Source organism: Onychomys torridus, chromosome 8, assembly GCF_903995425.1.
Source record: "Onychomys torridus chromosome 8, mOncTor1.1, whole genome shotgun sequence".
NCBI lineage: Eukaryota > Metazoa > Chordata > Mammalia > Rodentia > Cricetidae > Onychomys > Onychomys torridus.
Window position 1 is genome coordinate 37,912,667 of NC_050450.1, and position 17,862 is coordinate 37,930,528.

Consider the following 17,862-nt stretch of genomic DNA (forward strand, 5'->3'; position numbering starts at 1 on the left):
ACTGGACAGTGCAGCAGCTGTCATGTGACCCCAGTAGCACCACTGTGACTTTGTCTTTCACCCCAGGCCTGGCAAATGGTTACTCCATGACCCCTCCAACCCTGAACATCACAGAGGAATCATATGTCATTGACACCGGGGACAGCCTATCCATATCCTGCAGGTACTGGCTCCTCCCTCCTGGCAGTCCATGAAGGCTGCCCTAGACTGGGACAAGAGGTGGCTGGCTGAAGAACCAGAAGGCCCCTACTCCCCAGAACAGAGGCCTAGAGGCTGGGAGGAAGTCCTAGGATGTGGTTTCCCAGAAGCCCCTGAATGGCACCCTGAACTCACCCAGCCTCCACTAAAACCTCTTCCAGGTCACCTATACCCCCATTCCTGGCCACCTGTCACTAGCCCCAGGCCAACCACTGAGGTTCCAGAGCCTCCTCACAGTACCAGCTATTGGAGAAGGCTTATGTTACCAGCCTGCCCATTCATAGCTCCAAGAACTAGGCAGAGAGTCAAGGGCTCAGGGAGTGGATCTGTGGAATATAGCCCAAGCCTGGGTTGCCCTTCTTTGGGAAGAGATAATGATGGGCAAAGCTCTTAGCCCTTGTGGGAGGCTCCTTGGAGACTGTGGCTCTAGGCTAAAACCGGGGTGGAGAGATCCTCACTTCTACTATCCTCTGCTAGGGGGCAGCACCCCCTTGAGTGGACCTGGCCAGGGGCACAAGAGGTACTGACCACAGGTGGGAAGGACGGTGAGGATACACGGGTTGTGCGAGACTGTGAAGGCACAGAAGCTAGGCCCTACTGCAAGGTGCTGCTGCTGGCCCAGACTCACGCCAACAACACGGGCAGCTACCACTGCTACTACAAGTACATCAAGGCCAGAATTGAGGGCACCACAGCTGCCAGCACCTATGTGTTCGTAAGAGGTGAGGCCTGTCTCGGGCAGGGTCCTGGAGGGAGTAGCTGGAGCCTATGCACAGCCTGCTGACACCAGGCTGTCAGGAGTGAATATGGGGCCATACTGCGCTCCACACAGAGCAGAAGGCTAGAACTTCACCACCCTGACCCACGTGGCTCCCCTATACTTCCCCCACCCCAGCCCTAGCCAAAGACTCCCTGGGCCACTGCCTTACCCAACTCCTACTCCATCTCCTCAGACTTTGAACAGCCCTTCATCAACAAACCTGACACACTCCTGGTCAACAGGAAGGACTCGATGTGGGTGCCCTGCTTGGTGTCCGTCCCGGGCCTCAACATCACACTGCGCTCGGTACCATTCCCTTCCCCAACCTCACCCCAGAGGCCCACCCTCCTGTGCCATCCCTGGGATAGGCAGCTGAAAGTCCCTGTGTCCCTCCAGCAAAGCTCAGTGCTGCACCCTGATGGGCAGGAGGTGCTGTGGGATGACCGCCAGGGCATGCGGGTACCCACACCGCTGCTGCGTGATGCCCTGTACCTGCAATGCGAGACCACCTGGGGTGACCAGGACTTTCTCTCCAACCCCTTCCTCGTGCATGTCACAGGTAAGGGGCTGCCACTTCCGTCTCACCCAGTTACCGCGCTCTGTGCCCCAAGAAGAACAGGAGAACAGGGCAGACATACTGTAACCCTGGGCCCCTAGTTCCCAGTCCCGGGGCTGTTAGTATCGCAGATGGTCTTATCACCCACTGCTCTGCACTCCGTGTGTGTTATCTTATGAGAAGTGTGGGAGGTGACACTGTGTGTGTCACCAGGCAATGAGCTCTATGACATCCAGCTGTTCCCAAAGAAGTCACTGGAGCTGCTGGTTGGAGAGAAGCTGGTTTTGAACTGTACGGTGTGGGCTGAGTTCAACTCGGGTGTCACCTTCGACTGGGATTATCCAGGGAAGCAGGTAAGTTCAGCAGCTCTGCCAGGTACCTCCTTTCCACTACTCTGTCCTCAGCACCACCCCCAGGACTCACCATACCAATGCTACCTGTACCTGGCACATACTTGGCCCCTGTGTGGAGGAGATACAGACTCAGAAACCCAAATGTGATGAGGAAGTTTTCCATCCCAAAGCAAACTCAGGGGCTAAGCATCCAGAGCTATTAGTGTTTGGGCAGAGGTGTGTGCCTTTGCTGGCTTGGGTCTGCCCCTGCTTGCCTGCTGATCCTGGGCTTCCCCTGCGTGTGACAGGCAGAGCGGGGTAAGTGGGTACCTGAGCGGCGTTCCCAGCAGACTCACACAGAACTCTCCAGCATCCTGACCATCCACAATGTCAGCCAGCATGACCTGGGCCCCTACGTGTGTGAGGCCAACAATGGCATTCAGCGGTTCCGGGAAAGCACAGAGGTCATTGTGCACGGTATGATCTGGGAGGCTGAGGTCATCATGCCCGGCATGAGATGGGATGGGTCCAGTATCATGGAGCCTGGAGAACAAGGGTCCCTGTGCAGTGTGGGTCAGAGGTCATGATGCACCTGAGCAGCAGGGGCCAGCCAAAAGGAAGGAAGGGCTGTGGGGGAAACCCTGCCCAGCTTCTACCCAGCTGGACAGCAAGGCAAGCTCCAATCTGTAGCGGGAGGCTGGGAAGCCTGGTGGATGGTAGCTCAGTCCCAAGTTTACACTTATGCCTCCTGTTTGGCAGAAAAGCCCTTCATCAGTGTCGATTGGCTCAAAGGACCTGTCCTGGAAGCCACAGCCGGAGACGAGCTGGTGAAGCTGCCTGTGAAGCTGGCAGCTTATCCCCCACCTGAATTCCAATGGTAACAGCCTGGGCCCCCTCCCCTTGCTGCACTGCCAGGCTTAACCCAAGAACTGGCCAAAGAGTGAGAAGGACAATGTCCTTCCCCACCAGATCATTAGCCCTGAATCTCAGAAGGGGATCTGTCCCTGCCCATTGGGACCTGCATACCCTGAAACTCAGGTGGAAGCATTATTAAACAGAGCCCCTAAGGAGAATGCATATATCCTGCTAGAAGGAAGGTTAGCCCTGGAGCTGCTAAACCTCAAAATATTTAAATACCAGGTTCTGACATGTGGAGCGTAATGGACAGTATGGGGTTTTATATCCCCACTTCCTGCATCCCCCTCAGACTCTCCAAGGCCCTGCCAGCTGGATCTCCACACACTGAGGAAACTCAGGGTCTGCCCTGCAGTGGCTTGTTCTCTGGGCTCCCTTCCTATAAGGGTTCCTCTCTGAGAACCTTCTGACCCACAAATCTGAGATGTCATGAGACTGATAAACTGTTACGGAGCCTGGCTCTGAGATACGTGGAAGTGAGAGACCTGCAGGAGAACTGAGAGTTAGGTTTTCCCTACAGGGTGTGCTCAGGGCACAGAAGGGACTCTCAGTGATGGCTGCATCCTTCTAGATGCTCCCAGGAGAGGACAGCATCTTCCCAATCCCCCTTACACTCCGTGCTATTGCCTTGATTCAGTCATGATAGATCCTACTGCAGTCTCTGTCTACATTGTACAGATAAGGAAATGGGCCAGAAGAGGGACAAGCATTCCCACCTGAGCCCCAGGTCTCCTGGGAGAAGTTCCTGTTCTGTCTTTTCTTGTCAACCCAGAGCAGCCCTGCCCTGCCAAGCTTGAGGCACCTTACACCTGGTAAGAGGTTCTGGTGCTAGGACAGAGAGCCCAAAGGTCCTCAGTCAGGACCCGCTGGCCGTAGGCTGGAAGCTGGCTTCTGGGAAGGCTCAGGGTATCCCAGTCACAAGCCTTGTGACCCTGAATCCTCCTCCATCGAAGGCCATGGCTTTGGGCCATACAGGTACCACAAGGCACAGAATCAGAGGGAAGGTCCTGAAGGCAGTGATGAAGCCAGGAGCATCTCTTGCATAAATGCAACTTTTAGAGTCCGAGAGTCCCCTGAGCTCCAAGGCCAGCAGGACTGAGCCTTTCTCACAGTGTAGCTTTCCACAGGAACATACGTTCTCTGACTTTTCTACTCCCACTTAGCCAACATCTCCCTCTCAAAAGTGTGCAACTGTCCCAGGGTGCTTGTGTTCATTACAGTCCCACAGGTGGCATAATGATGGAAGTCAGTGAAAGATGGATCGTCCAGTAGACCGACAGGTAGACAGGCTGGATCTTTGGCCCAAGGTGCCCAGCAAGGTGCTGGCACTGTTTCAGTGGGCCTTTGAAATGCCTGCAAGTATCATGCTCCAGTTTCCAGATGAAGACACTGAGGCTTGGGACAGTTAAGGGATCTTCCCTGGGTCACATACCTGACAAAGTAAAAAGCCTAGGGTTCCAGAAACCTTCTGCAGCACAGCCAGGCAGATAGCGCAGCCTTGATTCTGCCTCTGTCTATGGCCCCAGGCCAGTCACATGCCTCTCTAAGCCCTGACTGCTGTCACAGTTGAGAGTAGGATCCCTAAACCCCTTATCTTAGATCTTTACCTAAGAGATGTGCCTTTTCAGGGCTAGAGTCACAGCTTAGCCTATCCAGAAGGGAGGGGCCTGGGAGAACTAGCTCCAAGCCCAGGACTCTGGCTGAAGAAACAGTCCAGGGTGTGAGACATTTGCTTGCACATACAGCAGAGGTCTAGAGTGACCACACATGCCCAGTGGGGCATTATGTAAACAGGATACAGCAATGAGTTGTCCCTGTCCCCACTGAAGATCACAGCTCAGTGAGAGGAGAGTCCACCAACAAATCCTTGTATAAAACTCAGTGTGCCGGACAGGAGTGTAACTAAGTGACAGAACACTGGCATAGGAGGTGGAAGTCCTGGATTTTCTCTAGAGGAGAAAAGGAAGGAAGGAGAGGAGAGAGGGAGGGAAGGAGGGAGGGAGGGAGAGAGGAAGGAAGGAAGGAAGGAAGGAAGGAAGGAAGGAAGGAAAGAAAGAAGGAAGGGAGGGAGGGGAACAGGGCAGGCAGAGCCAGATGACAACCGTCTTTGAAGAGCCAGTACCCCAGCCCCAGTAAAGGAAGGAGAGAGCCGTGCAAATTGTCATCTACAGAAGGAGCATCCAAACTAGTATAACAGTAATGCAAAAGCCCTGTGAAGGCTGCATTGTCTGGAGAGCTCACAGAAGCATCCAGAGCCAGGTGTCAGAGAACCAGGCAATCGCCACGCCATGTGCTCAGCTGTTACTGTCCCTTCGCCCATCGGTACGCACTGTGAGAAGGAAGAGGGGCCCACCGAGGGCACTGTAGTCCGTCTCCGAGGCTGAGGGCTAGCAGATGTGGAGGAACTTCAGGGGATGAACTGGCAAACTGCCTTCCTCAACCCTAGGCTAAGCTCACAGACAGCACGAAGAGAGGGTAGCTGCCCTAAGCAGAAACTGGTTACTGGGGGCTGAGGGGATGGCAGAGGACTTAGGGGTGAGTTCAGAAGTGCCACTGCAGATCTCATGATGGTCCTGAAGGTCAGTGACATTGCTGAGCTGGCCGTGTAAGTTGTGACAATGGGTTGCTACAGCCTAGTCCAGAGCCTGTGTCTGCCTCTCCTGAGACCAGGGACTTCTGTCCACCCCATCCTCCTGCTGCCCTCTTTGATCTGGTACAGAAGAGGCCTCCTGCTCTAGCCTCTGTGCCATGTGCCTTCTCTCCCCCACCTCTAGCAGTATGTGTGGGTGTTTCATATGTGTGTATTCTGCAGCCACAGAACCAATGAACCTTGAATGGAAACTACCTTTTCCAATGTGTCTGTACCAAGCATACAGACCTTTTGTTTTTTGTCATAGTCCCTGAGCATGTGACTATCATAACCTCTTGTGTAACACGATATCTTGAGTGTCAGATGTCATCTCAAGATGACTTACAGTATTTAGAGGCGCATCTATAGCTTATGTGCAAATTCTGTGCTACTTTACAGAAGGGACTTGAGCTTTGGGTATTTGGAGTTTCATTTTGTCTTAGTTATTTATTTTTAATTAGCATACAAAGTATAGGCTTCATTATGGCATCTTCAAATAAAATTTGTTCTTGTTGATGCCATTGGGTATTTTAGATTGATCATTAAAGATTTTGGTGACCAACAGGAAATCGAGAACCGCTCTCATTGGAGGGCCAGCAAATGCCAGCACAGAGCTGGCATGGGGTCCTCAGGGCTTCTGAATCCCCTTCCTCTGCCAGGTACAAGGACAGAAAGGCAGTGACTGGGCGTCACAATCCACATGCTCTGGTGCTCAAAGAGGTGACCGAGGCCAGTGCTGGCATCTACACTCTTGCCCTGTGGAACTCTGCAGCTGGTCTGAGGCAAAACATCAGCCTGGAGCTGGTGGTGAACGGTACAGGCCGGAAGGATGGGAGAAGGGATGAATCCCAGGGTGTGTGGGGTGGCGATGAGAGCCAGCTGACCAGCTGTTTGCCTATGCCCCCAGTGCCTCCCCACATCCATGAAAAGGAAGCCTCCTCACCCAGCATCTACTCCCGCCACAGCCGCCAGACCCTCACCTGCACTGCCTATGGGGTACCCCAACCTCTCAGTGTCCAGTGGCACTGGAGGCCCTGGACACCCTGCAAGACATTTGCCCAGCGCAGCCTGTGAGTATGTCCCCCACCACACCCTATTCTCTGATACTACACACAAAATCTTAGCTCATCCATGTCATCCCTTTATAGGTAAGGAAACAGGACCAGAAAAGGGAGACAAATTTCCCAAGGTCAAAGCTGTAAAGCAACAGAGCCTGCCCAAATGCTGAGCCATGCTCCCTACACCCAGCTCAATGTCCAAAGGACAAGAGGAGCTGAGAGGCTGTGGTGACGCATGCCTGTACCCCAGCACTGGGAGGTGGAGGCAAGAGGATGAGGAATTGAAGGTCATCCTTGGCCACATAGCGAGCTCAAAGCCAGAATAACAGCAAACAAAGGGGACAGGGGAACCTGGAAGGGCATTCTGGGCAGAGATGGAAGAGACGTACAAGGAACAGGAGAGGAGGAGGGTGCCACATGAACAGAAACTTTGAAGTCGTTAAGGAGCCAGTGAAGGGCATTCAGCAGGAGAATGACAAGTCAGGTTTGCCATTTAGTGGAAGATTCTGTGGTCATGTGCTAGGGAATGAACAGAAGCCAGGAACCAGGCAGGAAAGGAGTCTAGCCCCACCTGCTGGCCCAGGGGCTGTGGCTCCAGAGCAATCAGTGGGGAAGCTCAGAAGCGGCCTGTGGGCCTGAGAGAGCCTGACAGACAAAGCTCTTAAGGGACTCTTGTGAACCATGTGGCCTGTAGCTCACACTGGTACCTCCATCTTTGCCCCTTCTGGTAATCTACTATCATGCTCTGTGCCAAGTGAAGATCCTGGGATGCTCCCTCCCCACTCTTCAGACAGGCAGCCAAGATCTCCTCTTGCCCCACTTGCCTCATCTCAGCGGAAGATCTGGGCATGCCCAGGAGGAAAGAGAAGGAGAATCAGCTGGGATGGGGTTCGTGGGGCTGAGTGGTGACTCATGGTCCTCCTGGAAACTGGGCGAGCACATGCAAGGTGGACTGTGAAGAAAGGCACCCAGCAGGACGGAGGAGTGTCTGTGTGAAGGAAGGATTGCAGGGCTGCAACAATGTTCCAGCCCCTCACTGCCCTTGTCCCCAGGCCTGAGGGCTCTCTCTTACCCACTGTGGTGTGAGACAATGTCTGAGGATAACAAAGGTGTGACCACCCTCACCCCCAGCTTAGGTCTTCCCCGTCCTTAATCCTGATCTGTCCTTGTCTCTCTGGCTCCATGGCAGCCGGAGGCGGCAGCAGAGGGATCGCATGCCACAGTGCCGAGACTGGAGGGAGGTGACAACCCAGGATGCTGTCAACCCCATCGAGAGCCTGGACACCTGGACAGAGTTTGTGGAAGGGAAAAATAAGGTACAGACCCTATGCAGAGAAAGCCCCAGCTGCAGACCAGCTGGGCAAGGAGAGTAGACAAAGAGGAGGGAGGCTGAGTGAGCTCCATCCTGCTTGGGCTCAGATGCCACCCGAGCTGCCCAGCTCTGGGATCTGCAGCTGACAGCCAGGCGACTTTTCTGCCCTCTCTGGGCCCCAGCCTCCCTGACTGCATGTGAGCCAGGCCTTCCCAGACAAGGAAACTGAGATCCAGGAGGAGAACCCAGCTGCCCACAAGACCCAAGACTGGAAGGGGATGGGGCTGGGGGCAGACTAGGTCTCCATAGAAGGCTGGTGAGCTGTTGACCGGGAGGAGGAGGGGGACTGAACAAAGGCACCCACTTCCTACAGTCACTTCCTGTTTTCCTACACACCTCCAGAGCCTCTTCCTGTTCCAGGCCTGGCCAGGAAGTGCCCGGCTTGGGGTGGGGGTGGGGGTCTTTGGATGGTAGGCAGGGCCTATGGCCCACTCTCCTCCCCTACTTTTAAAACTTCCTACTCCCTAAGGGCAGAAGTTTTCTAGAATCCTGGGATACCTCTATACACGTACATACGTACATGCCTTCTCTGCTAACCTGGACCATGAAGAACTGTTATATGCCTTTGGACTAATGTGGGCACATCACAAAGACCTTGAACAGTGACCAGCTACTGACCTTAGACCATAATTTAGAAGAAGCTTGCCCTGATGTGATTCATCACAGTCTGAATGTTAACCCTTGCTTAGAGAGGCCCAGCCACCAAACTGGCTTTTGATTCCTCAACATGGCCACAGTCTGAGACATGGCAAAGATAAGTCCCTCTGGTCCGGCCAGCTGTCCATATACTGTTTCTTGACTTTTCTGAGGTGACACCTCTCTACTGCAAAAGGACCTTGCCTCATCATCTGGGCTGTCCCTAGACTTTGGCCATTGTCAGCCCAAACCTGTTTCCCCGTTACTAGTAGGCACACTAGCCTCTTTGAAGAAGAGGAGGGTTTAGGCAGACAATGGAGCCTTATGCCTCTGTTCTGGGTAGACGGTGAGCAAGCTGGTGATCCAGGATGCCAATGTGTCAGCCATGTACAAGTGTGTGGTCTTCAACAAAGTGGGCCAGGATGAGCGTCTCATCTACTTCTATGTGACCAGTGAGTAACCAGATTGTCCCCCAGGACTACCACTTCATCTAGGCAGGCCTGGGTGCCGGGAATGAGCTTCCTGAATTTCCAGTGACCGTGGGAGCACCCAGCCCGTGGCTTAAAACCATGACAGAGTAGAAGAGATAAGTTTAGGGATGCTCAGTCTATAGACTGGGTGCTGATGCAATGCGATGGAATGGTACCCACTACCCTCAGCAAAGAGAAATCCCACCCTTTCTCAGTTTAGAGTCCTGTGATTTGATTCATGTGTGCATTTGTGGGGGAAATCCCATCATTTAACTCAGATTTTCAAATGTCTTAGTGACCTCTAGAAAGAAAGGGGTCCCAGGAGGTGACACTGGGGCTCAGGAGTATGGATGAAGTCCCCTGAAAGGGCATATGGAAATCGAGAGAATGACAGAAGCTAATGAAATCATTCCAAGGAAAAGCCAGGGTCAGGGTCTGGTCAGTACAAAAAAGAACGCGTTCCCTTGGGTCTGAGGATAAGCGTTTAAGGCCCTGGGCTCCTGTGATATGCTTGGAGTGTAGCTAGAAGAGTCAAAAAGGAAGAGCCTAACCCGGAGGGGTGGGTCCTTTGATTAGGGAGGGGAAGAAAAAGGAGAGGAAGTGGGCTCTAGAGAGTGTGAAACCCTTGTTACACACTATGTACACCCTTGATTGAAAACTGAGTGCGTTCCAAGATCAGTGGTGAAGAAGGAAACCCACACTACGGCTGGTGTAGGTGAGCAAACACCAAGCCAGTGTCTCTCGGCTTCCTCTCTCCTCCCCAGCCATCCCGGACGGCTTCAGTATCGAATCAGAGCCTTCCGAGGATCCCTTAGAAGGCCAGTCCGTGCGCCTCAGCTGCCAAGCGGACAACTACACTTACGAGCATCTGCGCTGGTACCGGCTCAACCTCTCCACGCTACACGACGCTCAAGGGAACCCTCTACTGCTCGACTGCAAGAACGTGCACCTGTATGCCACGCCCCTAGCGGCCAACCTAGAGGAGGCGGAGCCCGGGGCCCGCCACGCCACCCTCAGCTTGAATATCCCCCGAGTGGCCCCCGAGCACGAGGGTGACTACGTGTGTGAGGTGCAGGATAGGCGCAGCCAGGACAAGCACTGCCACAAGAAGTACCTGTCCGTGCAGGGTGAGGTGGGCGTGGCAGGCCGGAGGGGCGGGGCCGCGTTTCTCAGCCTTTGCAGCTTCTACTTTTGCGACCTCGCGCAGCACAGTCCTGGGTGGTCGAATCCGAAGCCTGGGTCTTCAGGAGCACCCCTACCGCCCAAACTAACCATAGAAGTGCTCAGTCCTTCGCATGCTCGGTCCTTGATCCTTCAGCGCCATGCCACCTGTCTCACCCTTGCATCTGCCACTACCTCATCCCTACTTTCAGCCCCACGCTGCACCATCCCAAGGTACTCTCTTGGTTTCTGCGCCTTCACTTAGTTCCCTCTCCACCCTGCCCCAGCCCTGGAAGCTCCTCGGCTCACGCAGAACTTGACTGACCTCCTGGTGAACGTGAGCGACTCGCTGGAGATGCGATGCCCGGTGGCCGGAGCGCATGTGCCCAGTATTGTGTGGTACAAAGATGAAAGGCTCCTGGAGAAAGAGTCTGGTAGGGGAGGTGGCCTTGGATGACGGGCGGGGTCCGGAGGTCTGCAAGGCCGATGTCTGCATACCAGCCTGAGGTGGAACCTTCATCCTACTGCCTGCAGGAATCGACCTGGCAGACTCGAATCAGAGGCTGAGCATCCAGCGCGTGCGCGAGGAAGATGCGGGTCGTTATCTGTGCAGCGTGTGTAATGCTAAGGGCTGTGTGAACTCTTCTGCCAGTGTGGCAGTGGAAGGTGCGTCCCTGCCTGGCTCTGTTCAGCCCACCTCACACACCCAGCTGGCACTCTCCTGTGGCCACTTAGTGAAGTGGTACCCAAGCAAGAAGGGCACTTCCTGTTAGGTACATCCTCCCTCTCACCCACCCATATCTACCACCCAGGCTCTGAAGATAAAGGCAGCATGGAGATTGTGATACTCATTGGCACTGGCGTCATCGCTGTCTTCTTCTGGGTCCTCCTCCTCCTCATCTTCTGTAACATGAAAAGGGTGAGGGTCTTCCCCTGGAGAAGTTCTCTCCATTACCTAATGGGGCTTCCTGTTTCCCCATTCCATTCTCATCCCAGCAAGCCCTTAAGATTCCCATCCTGGTTCACCTGTCAATGTCCTTCCCTGGGAATCCTCCGCACCCTTTCATGCTTGGTTCCAAACAGAGCAGAGGTTATCTGTTGGCCTGTCCCCTCCTTGACTGAGAACTCAGAAGCAAGTGCCATTTGTCCTAGGCAAAATGTATCCAAGCCACAGTGCTATGTCCAAATCAATGAGCTGTCTCCACCCCCACCCCCAGCCTGCCCATGCAGACATCAAGACGGGCTACCTGTCCATCATCATGGACCCCGGGGAGGTGCCTTTGGAGGAGCAGTGTGAATACCTGTCCTATGACGCCAGCCAGTGGGAGTTCCCCAGGGAAAGGTTACACCTCGGTGAGGCCAGCACCCAGCTTGCCCCACCCAGCAATGCACTGCCTGGCAGAGACAGCTTCAGCTGCCACAGGTCAAGCAGGCTGACAGAAATCCTTCCATTCTTAGAACTTCTGCCAGGATGGCCCTCCTGGTCCCCACCTGACCTGACCAGTTCCAGCTGGTCCTGAGTCCCCAGAACCACAGCCAGGGCTCCCAGTTCCCAGGCCCTTGAGGTCATTTCCTGCTGCTCTGAGCAGGGTGGACCTGTCCCACCTGCCTGGAGAGGATGCTGGGGCCTTCCTGTCTGTCTCTCCCCTGTTCTCCAGCTTTCCCTCTCTAAGACTCCACTCCCTGTTCCCTTCCTGTTTGTCAGAGAGGCTTTCATTTTCCTCCTGCCCCAAGCTCTTGGGACAGGTCACCCCTCCTGTCCACCCCTCTCCATCCTCACATCCCACCCCCTGTACAGCTCACCTGGAACTGGTCCCCTGCCTCCACAGGGAGAGTCCTAGGCCATGGGGCTTTCGGGAAAGTGGTGGAAGCCTCTGCTTTTGGCATCAATAAAGGCAGCAGCTGTGACACCGTGGCCGTGAAGATGCTGAAAGGTGTGGGGCTCGTGGGTAGAAGGGGTTGTGCAGCTAGGGGGAAGAGGGGGGAGCTCTGGGTGGGACAGTGATGCAAGAGCAAGAGGAGGAAACACTCAAAGCTACTATCCCAGCCACGACTCGGCAGAAAGGAATCAGATCCAAGCCTCTAACCTGAACCCTCTGCCTCTGTAGGGTCAGCAGCATGTGTTAGGGACTCAGCGCAGCCCTCACTCCCAGCACCAGCGCTGAGCATGTCTTTGCTAAGTCTGTGTCTCGGGAGGGTTGAGCAAATTGGGAAACATACCAGGGCAGGTTTGGCATCGTGCTGTGCCCCCTTTGTTTCCTCCAGAGGGCGCTACTGCCAGCGAGCACCGTGCCCTGATGTCAGAGCTCAAGATCCTAATTCACATCGGGAACCACCTCAATGTGGTCAACCTCCTGGGGGCGTGCACCAAGCCCAACGGTATGGAAATGAGATGCCTGGGGAAAGGACCCAGCAGTGGGCTCTGGCACTCTTCACTATGGATGGGAGGAGCCATGCGGGTCCTGGGGTGGGCCCACGTTGGAGCCTGGTGGGGTGCAGGAAGGATGGACCGTAGAGGCGCGGGTGCCTCAGCGCTGCGGGCATCACCAAGTGCCTGGCTTCTGCTCCGCTGTGTCATAGGCCCTCTCATGGTGATCGTGGAATTTTGCAAGTATGGCAACCTCTCCAACTTCTTGCGTGTCAAGCGGGAGGCTTTCAGCCCCTACGCGGTAAGTGGACACACTAGTCTGCTGCGGGAGCGCAGTTAGAGAGTGGATGGGCACCAGGCTTTGCTGGGGATGGAAGTCCGAGGGATGAGAGGCAGGCCAGCTTTACACTTCACTTGGGCAGGAGAAGTCTCCCGAGCAACGCAGACGCTTCCGCGCGATGGTAGAAGGCGCCAAGGCTGATAGGAGGAGACCTGGAAGCAGCGACAGGGCCCTGCTCTCGCGGCTCCTGATGGGCAAGGGAGGAGTACGGAGGGCCCCCCTTGTCCAAGAAGGTAAGAGCCTGGCTTCCTCTTGCTGGTGTCTGTCTGGCCCAGTTAAAGCCTCGCAATCGGCATCCAGGGATAATCTAGCCTGCGACCCTCAGCGCAGGGGCTTCAATGGGAGAACTGTAATGCGCTCTGCTTCACGAGGGGAAGACACCCAAGAGGCAGGCAAGGAAATTTAACTTGCGCATCACAGGATAAACAGCAAGTGCCTTGCAGACAGGGTCAGGGAGAGGCACAGAGCCAAATAGCAGGTGCAAAAGTGGATGCCCCCAGAGAGCATGAAGGTAACAGATATAAACAGGGTGCATAGTGTCTAGTGTCTCCAGGGCCTGGCCAGGAGAGCCACGGTCAGGGGTGGGTGCCCAAATGTTAGTTTTGGAGCTGAGATGAAAGGTGAACTAGTGTAGACGTGTCTCCTGAGCTCCCCTCCTTCTGTGCAGCTGAGGACCTATGGCTGAGTCCACTGACGATGGAAGACCTTGTCTGCTACAGTTTCCAGGTGGCCCGGGGAATGGAGTTCCTGGCTTCCCGCAAGGTAGGTCCCCCGAACCCCACCAGGTCCTCTTCAGAGGAGAAGGGTGCACACCCCTTGGTATAAACATGCCCGGTGGTAATTTTACTCCACAGTGGCCTTGGGATCAATTCAGATCTGTCCCATTCAGTGGAAACTCAGCCCAAATCGAGGAATTCCCTTTCCCAGGTCTCTAGGCTAAGCACTGGCCATGGAATCAGCATGTCTGAGTCCCCAAGTCATTGAGGTGTCCTCAATTTCATGTCCTCGTCCATTAATCTCTCTGTCAATGAGTACGATGCAGGCAGGGCAGGGTATACCCTAGGGCACCTCAGAGGGCTAGGCTGTGACGTCACCCTTGGGGTTGAAGCTAAACTCCTTACCACCTCCCTCCCTCCCCCACAGTGCATTCACAGAGACCTGGCTGCCCGGAACATCTTACTGTCAGAAAGCGACATAGTGAAGATCTGCGACTTTGGTCTTGCCCGGGACATCTACAAAGACCCTGACTATGTCCGGAAGGGCAGTGTGAGTGCAGACCACAGGGCACTTGGGGTGGGTGGGGAGAGGGAAACCACAGACCAACTGTCCACTTGGTCTGCCAGGCTACATGCCCAGCTGCTGGGAGACTCACTGTTCCGAGGAGCTCACCAAGGGTGCTGGTCGCTTGTCTTCTTGCTTTGATGAAACTCTTGACAAAGTCAACTTGAGGAAGAGTTTATTTGGGCTAAAAGCTCCAGGGGATACAGTGTATCATGGCATAGAGGGCATAGTGTCTGGAAAAGGAGGCTGCTGCTCATCCGGTATCAGTCAGGGAGGAGAGGGGGATGGGTGCTCTTGCCCAGCTCAGCTTGGCTTCCTTCCACTTCTCAATGTCCACCTGGCTTCTCTCTTCTCTTTCTCCTTTTATTCAGCTTGGGACCCAAGCGCACAGAATAGTACAGCCCACATTTAGGCTGGGTCTTCCCGTCTCAATTAGCCTATTCTAGGTAATCCTTCCCAGACAGGTCCAGACCCAACGGCAGGGCTGCCGGCAGAGCTCAGAGAAGGGTGCTTGAATGAGTGACCATAGCTGAGCAAGGGATTGTGCCAGGGAGAGGGAGGAAGATGACTGGAGAGAGGAAATGATCGGGGCGTGTCCGGGGTGTGGGCTGATGGCCACCCTACCCGGAGTGGAAGCCCCACAGAAGGCGTTTGTCTTTTACACTAACTCACAGGTGTGGGAAGCAAATGCAGGTGGGCAGCAGGTGGGCACTTTTGGCCCTCTCCCCCATAAGCTGTCAGGAGAACGGACTGCCAGTGTGGAAGGGATCCCAGATGAGGCCAGAGATGGAGGGAGACTGGTGATGGGAAGCATCATTGAAAGCAAGGGAGGGAGAGGGAACAAGAACTCTGCTTCCAGTGTGAGGACAAAGTGAGCTGATGAGTGTTGGTCAAGAGGAGATACTGGTGGCATGTAGGGCTACATTACCTCAGGAGGCTGAGTTAAGTCTCCACACTTGGAGCAGCAGATACAAGATCCACCCTCAGGAGCAGGCTGTGGGGATGCATGCCTGAGCTAAAGAGGATGGGGCAGGAGGATCACAAGTTCAAGGCCAGCCAGGGGTACACAAGAAAGAGGTGGGAGAGAGAGAAGGAGAGGAGAAGAAAGGTAAAGGGGAGAGAGAAAGGAGAAGAGAGAGGAGAGAGGGACAGGAAAGAGAGAGAGAGAGAGAGAGAGAGAGAGAGAGAGAGAAGGGAAGAGAGGGGACAGAGAGAGAGAGAGAAAAGAAAAGGGCATGGGGAGGAGAAAGGGAGAGAGAAAGAAGATGAAGGTGTCTGGTGTCTGTCCCAAAAGACAGCTGTTGGGAAGAGAGAGGAGAAAGTCAAAAGGGAAGTGACGTGAAGTGGGGACAGAGTTAGAAGAAGGGAAGGAGAGGGAGGGAAAAGGAGAGAGAAGGAGGGGAGACGGGGGGTTGGGGGGGGAGATGGAGACGGAGGTGGAAAGGGAGATCTGGGCATCCAGGACAACTATGAAGAAGGCATTTTCAATCCTCACAGGAGGAACTTGGGATTGTGGGTATCCTGGTGTCTAGCCTTAGCCCTCTCTCCTCCACCACTGGACATATCTCCTTCTGCCACTCAGGCTCGGCTGCCTCTGAAATGGATGGCCCCCGAGAGCATCTTTGATAAGGTGTACACCACGCAGAGTGATGTGTGGTCCTTTGGTGTGCTGCTGTGGGAGATCTTCTCCCTGGGTGAGTAAAGAGCAAGGTGCCCATCCCCGGGAGAGGGGAGGGGATCACCTGCCTCTGGAGGCTGGTCACACAACTGTAGTTGTGTATGGATCTGTTAGCCCTGGGGCCTTCTGAGACAAGTGATGGGTCACAGAGAGCCCACCCACTCACCTGCCTCTGCCCAACCTGGCCTAGCCCTCCAGAGGACTTTGCCTCCAAACAGGGCTCCCTTGGCACCACTTTGGTGCTGAGCAGGGAAAAACCCTGGTTCACATGGCAGCCTCCTCACCATGGGTCCCAAAGGGAGCTCAGTACTCATTCAGTGTCTTAATCATTGTTCTATTGCCATGAAGAGAAACCATGACCAAGGCAACTCTTACAAAGGAAAGCATTTAACTAGGGGCTGGCTTACAGTTTGAGATGGTTAGTCCATTGTTATCATGGCAGGGAGCATGACAGCAGGAAGGTGGGCATGGCGCTGGAGAACTAGCTGAGAGCTGCATCCCGATCTTAGGCAGCAGACAGAGAAAGACTGGGGCCTGGTATGGGCTTTTGAAACCTCAAAGGCAACAAACCCCTAGGAACACGTTTCCTCCAACAAGGCCACACGTCCTAATCCTTGTAATCCTTTCAAACAGTTCTGCTCCCTGGTGACCAGGCATTCAAATATATGAGTCTTTGAGGGCCATTCTCATGCAGACCACCACATTCAGTCACACCTGCTCACACAAATCCCACCTGGAAACAGGATGAAGAAGGCCTCATGAAGAGTAGAAGAAGACAATGAATGTCACCAAATGGCAACTGTGAAACACTGTTCCTAAAAACAGGAGCAGGAAGACTCTAGAAAGTTCAGGGGCCCTGGTCTGCTGGGCAAGCCAGAGGAAGTAGAAAGGAGCCAGGCCACATGAAGAGGGGCTGGAATGCATTCAGTGGGCTCAGCATGTATCAGGGGATTCTATCTCTAGCAACACACACACAGCCCACAAATAAGAGAGGTGGGGTAGAGGCAGATGGCCTAGGAGGAGCAAGGGGACACCAGGTCAGTGGTCCTCATGAGTTGGAAGTGGGCAAATCAGTGGGCAGGATGATCAAGAGATGCAAAAGGACTTCGTTAAACAGGTCCTATGAGGCTGTACCCCTATCCCAGGAACTAGTCTCACAAATGCACGTTGACTATGTGGATGCTCGTGGTACCCTAGCAAACGAGCAACTTCACCAACCCTATTTTAAAGATGCATTTATTGATTATTTTTATTTGTTTGTTTGTTTGTTTGTTTACTTGTGTGTGTGTGTGTGTGTGTGTGTGTGTGTGTGTGTCAGAGAGAGAGAGAGAGAGAGAGAGAGAGAGAGAATATGCCCAGCTGTGGGGACGTGGGGGTATATGCACTTGGAGGCCAGAAGGGGTCAAGTGTTCTGTCTGTTCCTCTGAGGCAGAGTATCTCCCAGAACTGGGGCTGGCATTTTATTGGCTATTCTAGAAGCCAGCAATCCCCAGTGATTCACCTGTCCCTGCCCTGCTTGGATCTGGAGTTACAGGATGTGCCAGATGCCCAGCTTGTTACATAGGTGTTGGGATGAGAATTTTCATCCTCACGATTGCACAGCAAGTGTTTTTAATGGCTGAGACATCTCTCCAGCCCCATTCAGCCTCTTTTAATTAGAATTAATTAGTTGATTTTAATTAAATTAACTAGAATTAATTTGTTGATTTTAATTAATTTAACTAGAATTCAGGGAGGGGGGCCTAGCAGCCGCCCAGCCCCTGGGTAGAGACATCATACTGACACCGGTAGCGATGAAGAAGAAAGGAAGGGACAAGTTAGCCTGGGCTGGACCAAGGGCAAGCTGCTCCCCACCCACCCCACCACCTTTCTTCCATCAGGGGCCTCTCCATACCCTGGGGTGCAGATCAACGAGGAGTTCTGCCAGCGACTGAAGGACGGCACACGAATGAGAGCCCCGGAGCTGGCCACCCCCGCCATGTGAGTTTCCTGGCTCACCACACAACTGCTGGGGGCCAGGCATCAAGAGAGAAGTGTGCAGTCATGGGGAATGGCGAGGGTTGGTGCAGACCGCGAGATGGAAAGCAGAAAGAGAAGTCTATTTGCAT

General features: G+C 54.2%; 1 protein-coding gene across 1 annotated transcript in view; it reads left to right on the forward strand.

Moving 5' to 3' along the window:
* Positions 1-17,862, forward strand: part of Flt4 (fms related receptor tyrosine kinase 4) — a 45,235-nt gene that overhangs the window by 15,413 nt on the left and 11,960 nt on the right. Inside the window, exons 2-25 of the mRNA XM_036198092.1 lie at positions 67-163; positions 676-920; positions 1,152-1,264; positions 1,355-1,517; positions 1,728-1,867; positions 2,155-2,323; positions 2,606-2,723; positions 6,050-6,204; positions 6,298-6,460; positions 7,638-7,764; positions 8,800-8,908; positions 9,691-10,053; positions 10,375-10,521; positions 10,622-10,753; positions 10,900-11,006; positions 11,305-11,440; positions 11,917-12,021; positions 12,353-12,466; positions 12,668-12,756; positions 12,878-13,028; positions 13,463-13,557; positions 13,939-14,061; positions 15,659-15,770; positions 17,635-17,734. Coding sequence (XP_036053985.1) covers positions 67-163; positions 676-920; positions 1,152-1,264; positions 1,355-1,517; positions 1,728-1,867; positions 2,155-2,323; positions 2,606-2,723; positions 6,050-6,204; positions 6,298-6,460; positions 7,638-7,764; positions 8,800-8,908; positions 9,691-10,053; positions 10,375-10,521; positions 10,622-10,753; positions 10,900-11,006; positions 11,305-11,440; positions 11,917-12,021; positions 12,353-12,466; positions 12,668-12,756; positions 12,878-13,028; positions 13,463-13,557; positions 13,939-14,061; positions 15,659-15,770; positions 17,635-17,734 — 3,373 coding nt within the window. The remainder of the gene's footprint in view (positions 1-66; positions 164-675; positions 921-1,151; positions 1,265-1,354; positions 1,518-1,727; positions 1,868-2,154; positions 2,324-2,605; positions 2,724-6,049; positions 6,205-6,297; positions 6,461-7,637; positions 7,765-8,799; positions 8,909-9,690; positions 10,054-10,374; positions 10,522-10,621; positions 10,754-10,899; positions 11,007-11,304; positions 11,441-11,916; positions 12,022-12,352; positions 12,467-12,667; positions 12,757-12,877; positions 13,029-13,462; positions 13,558-13,938; positions 14,062-15,658; positions 15,771-17,634; positions 17,735-17,862) is intronic.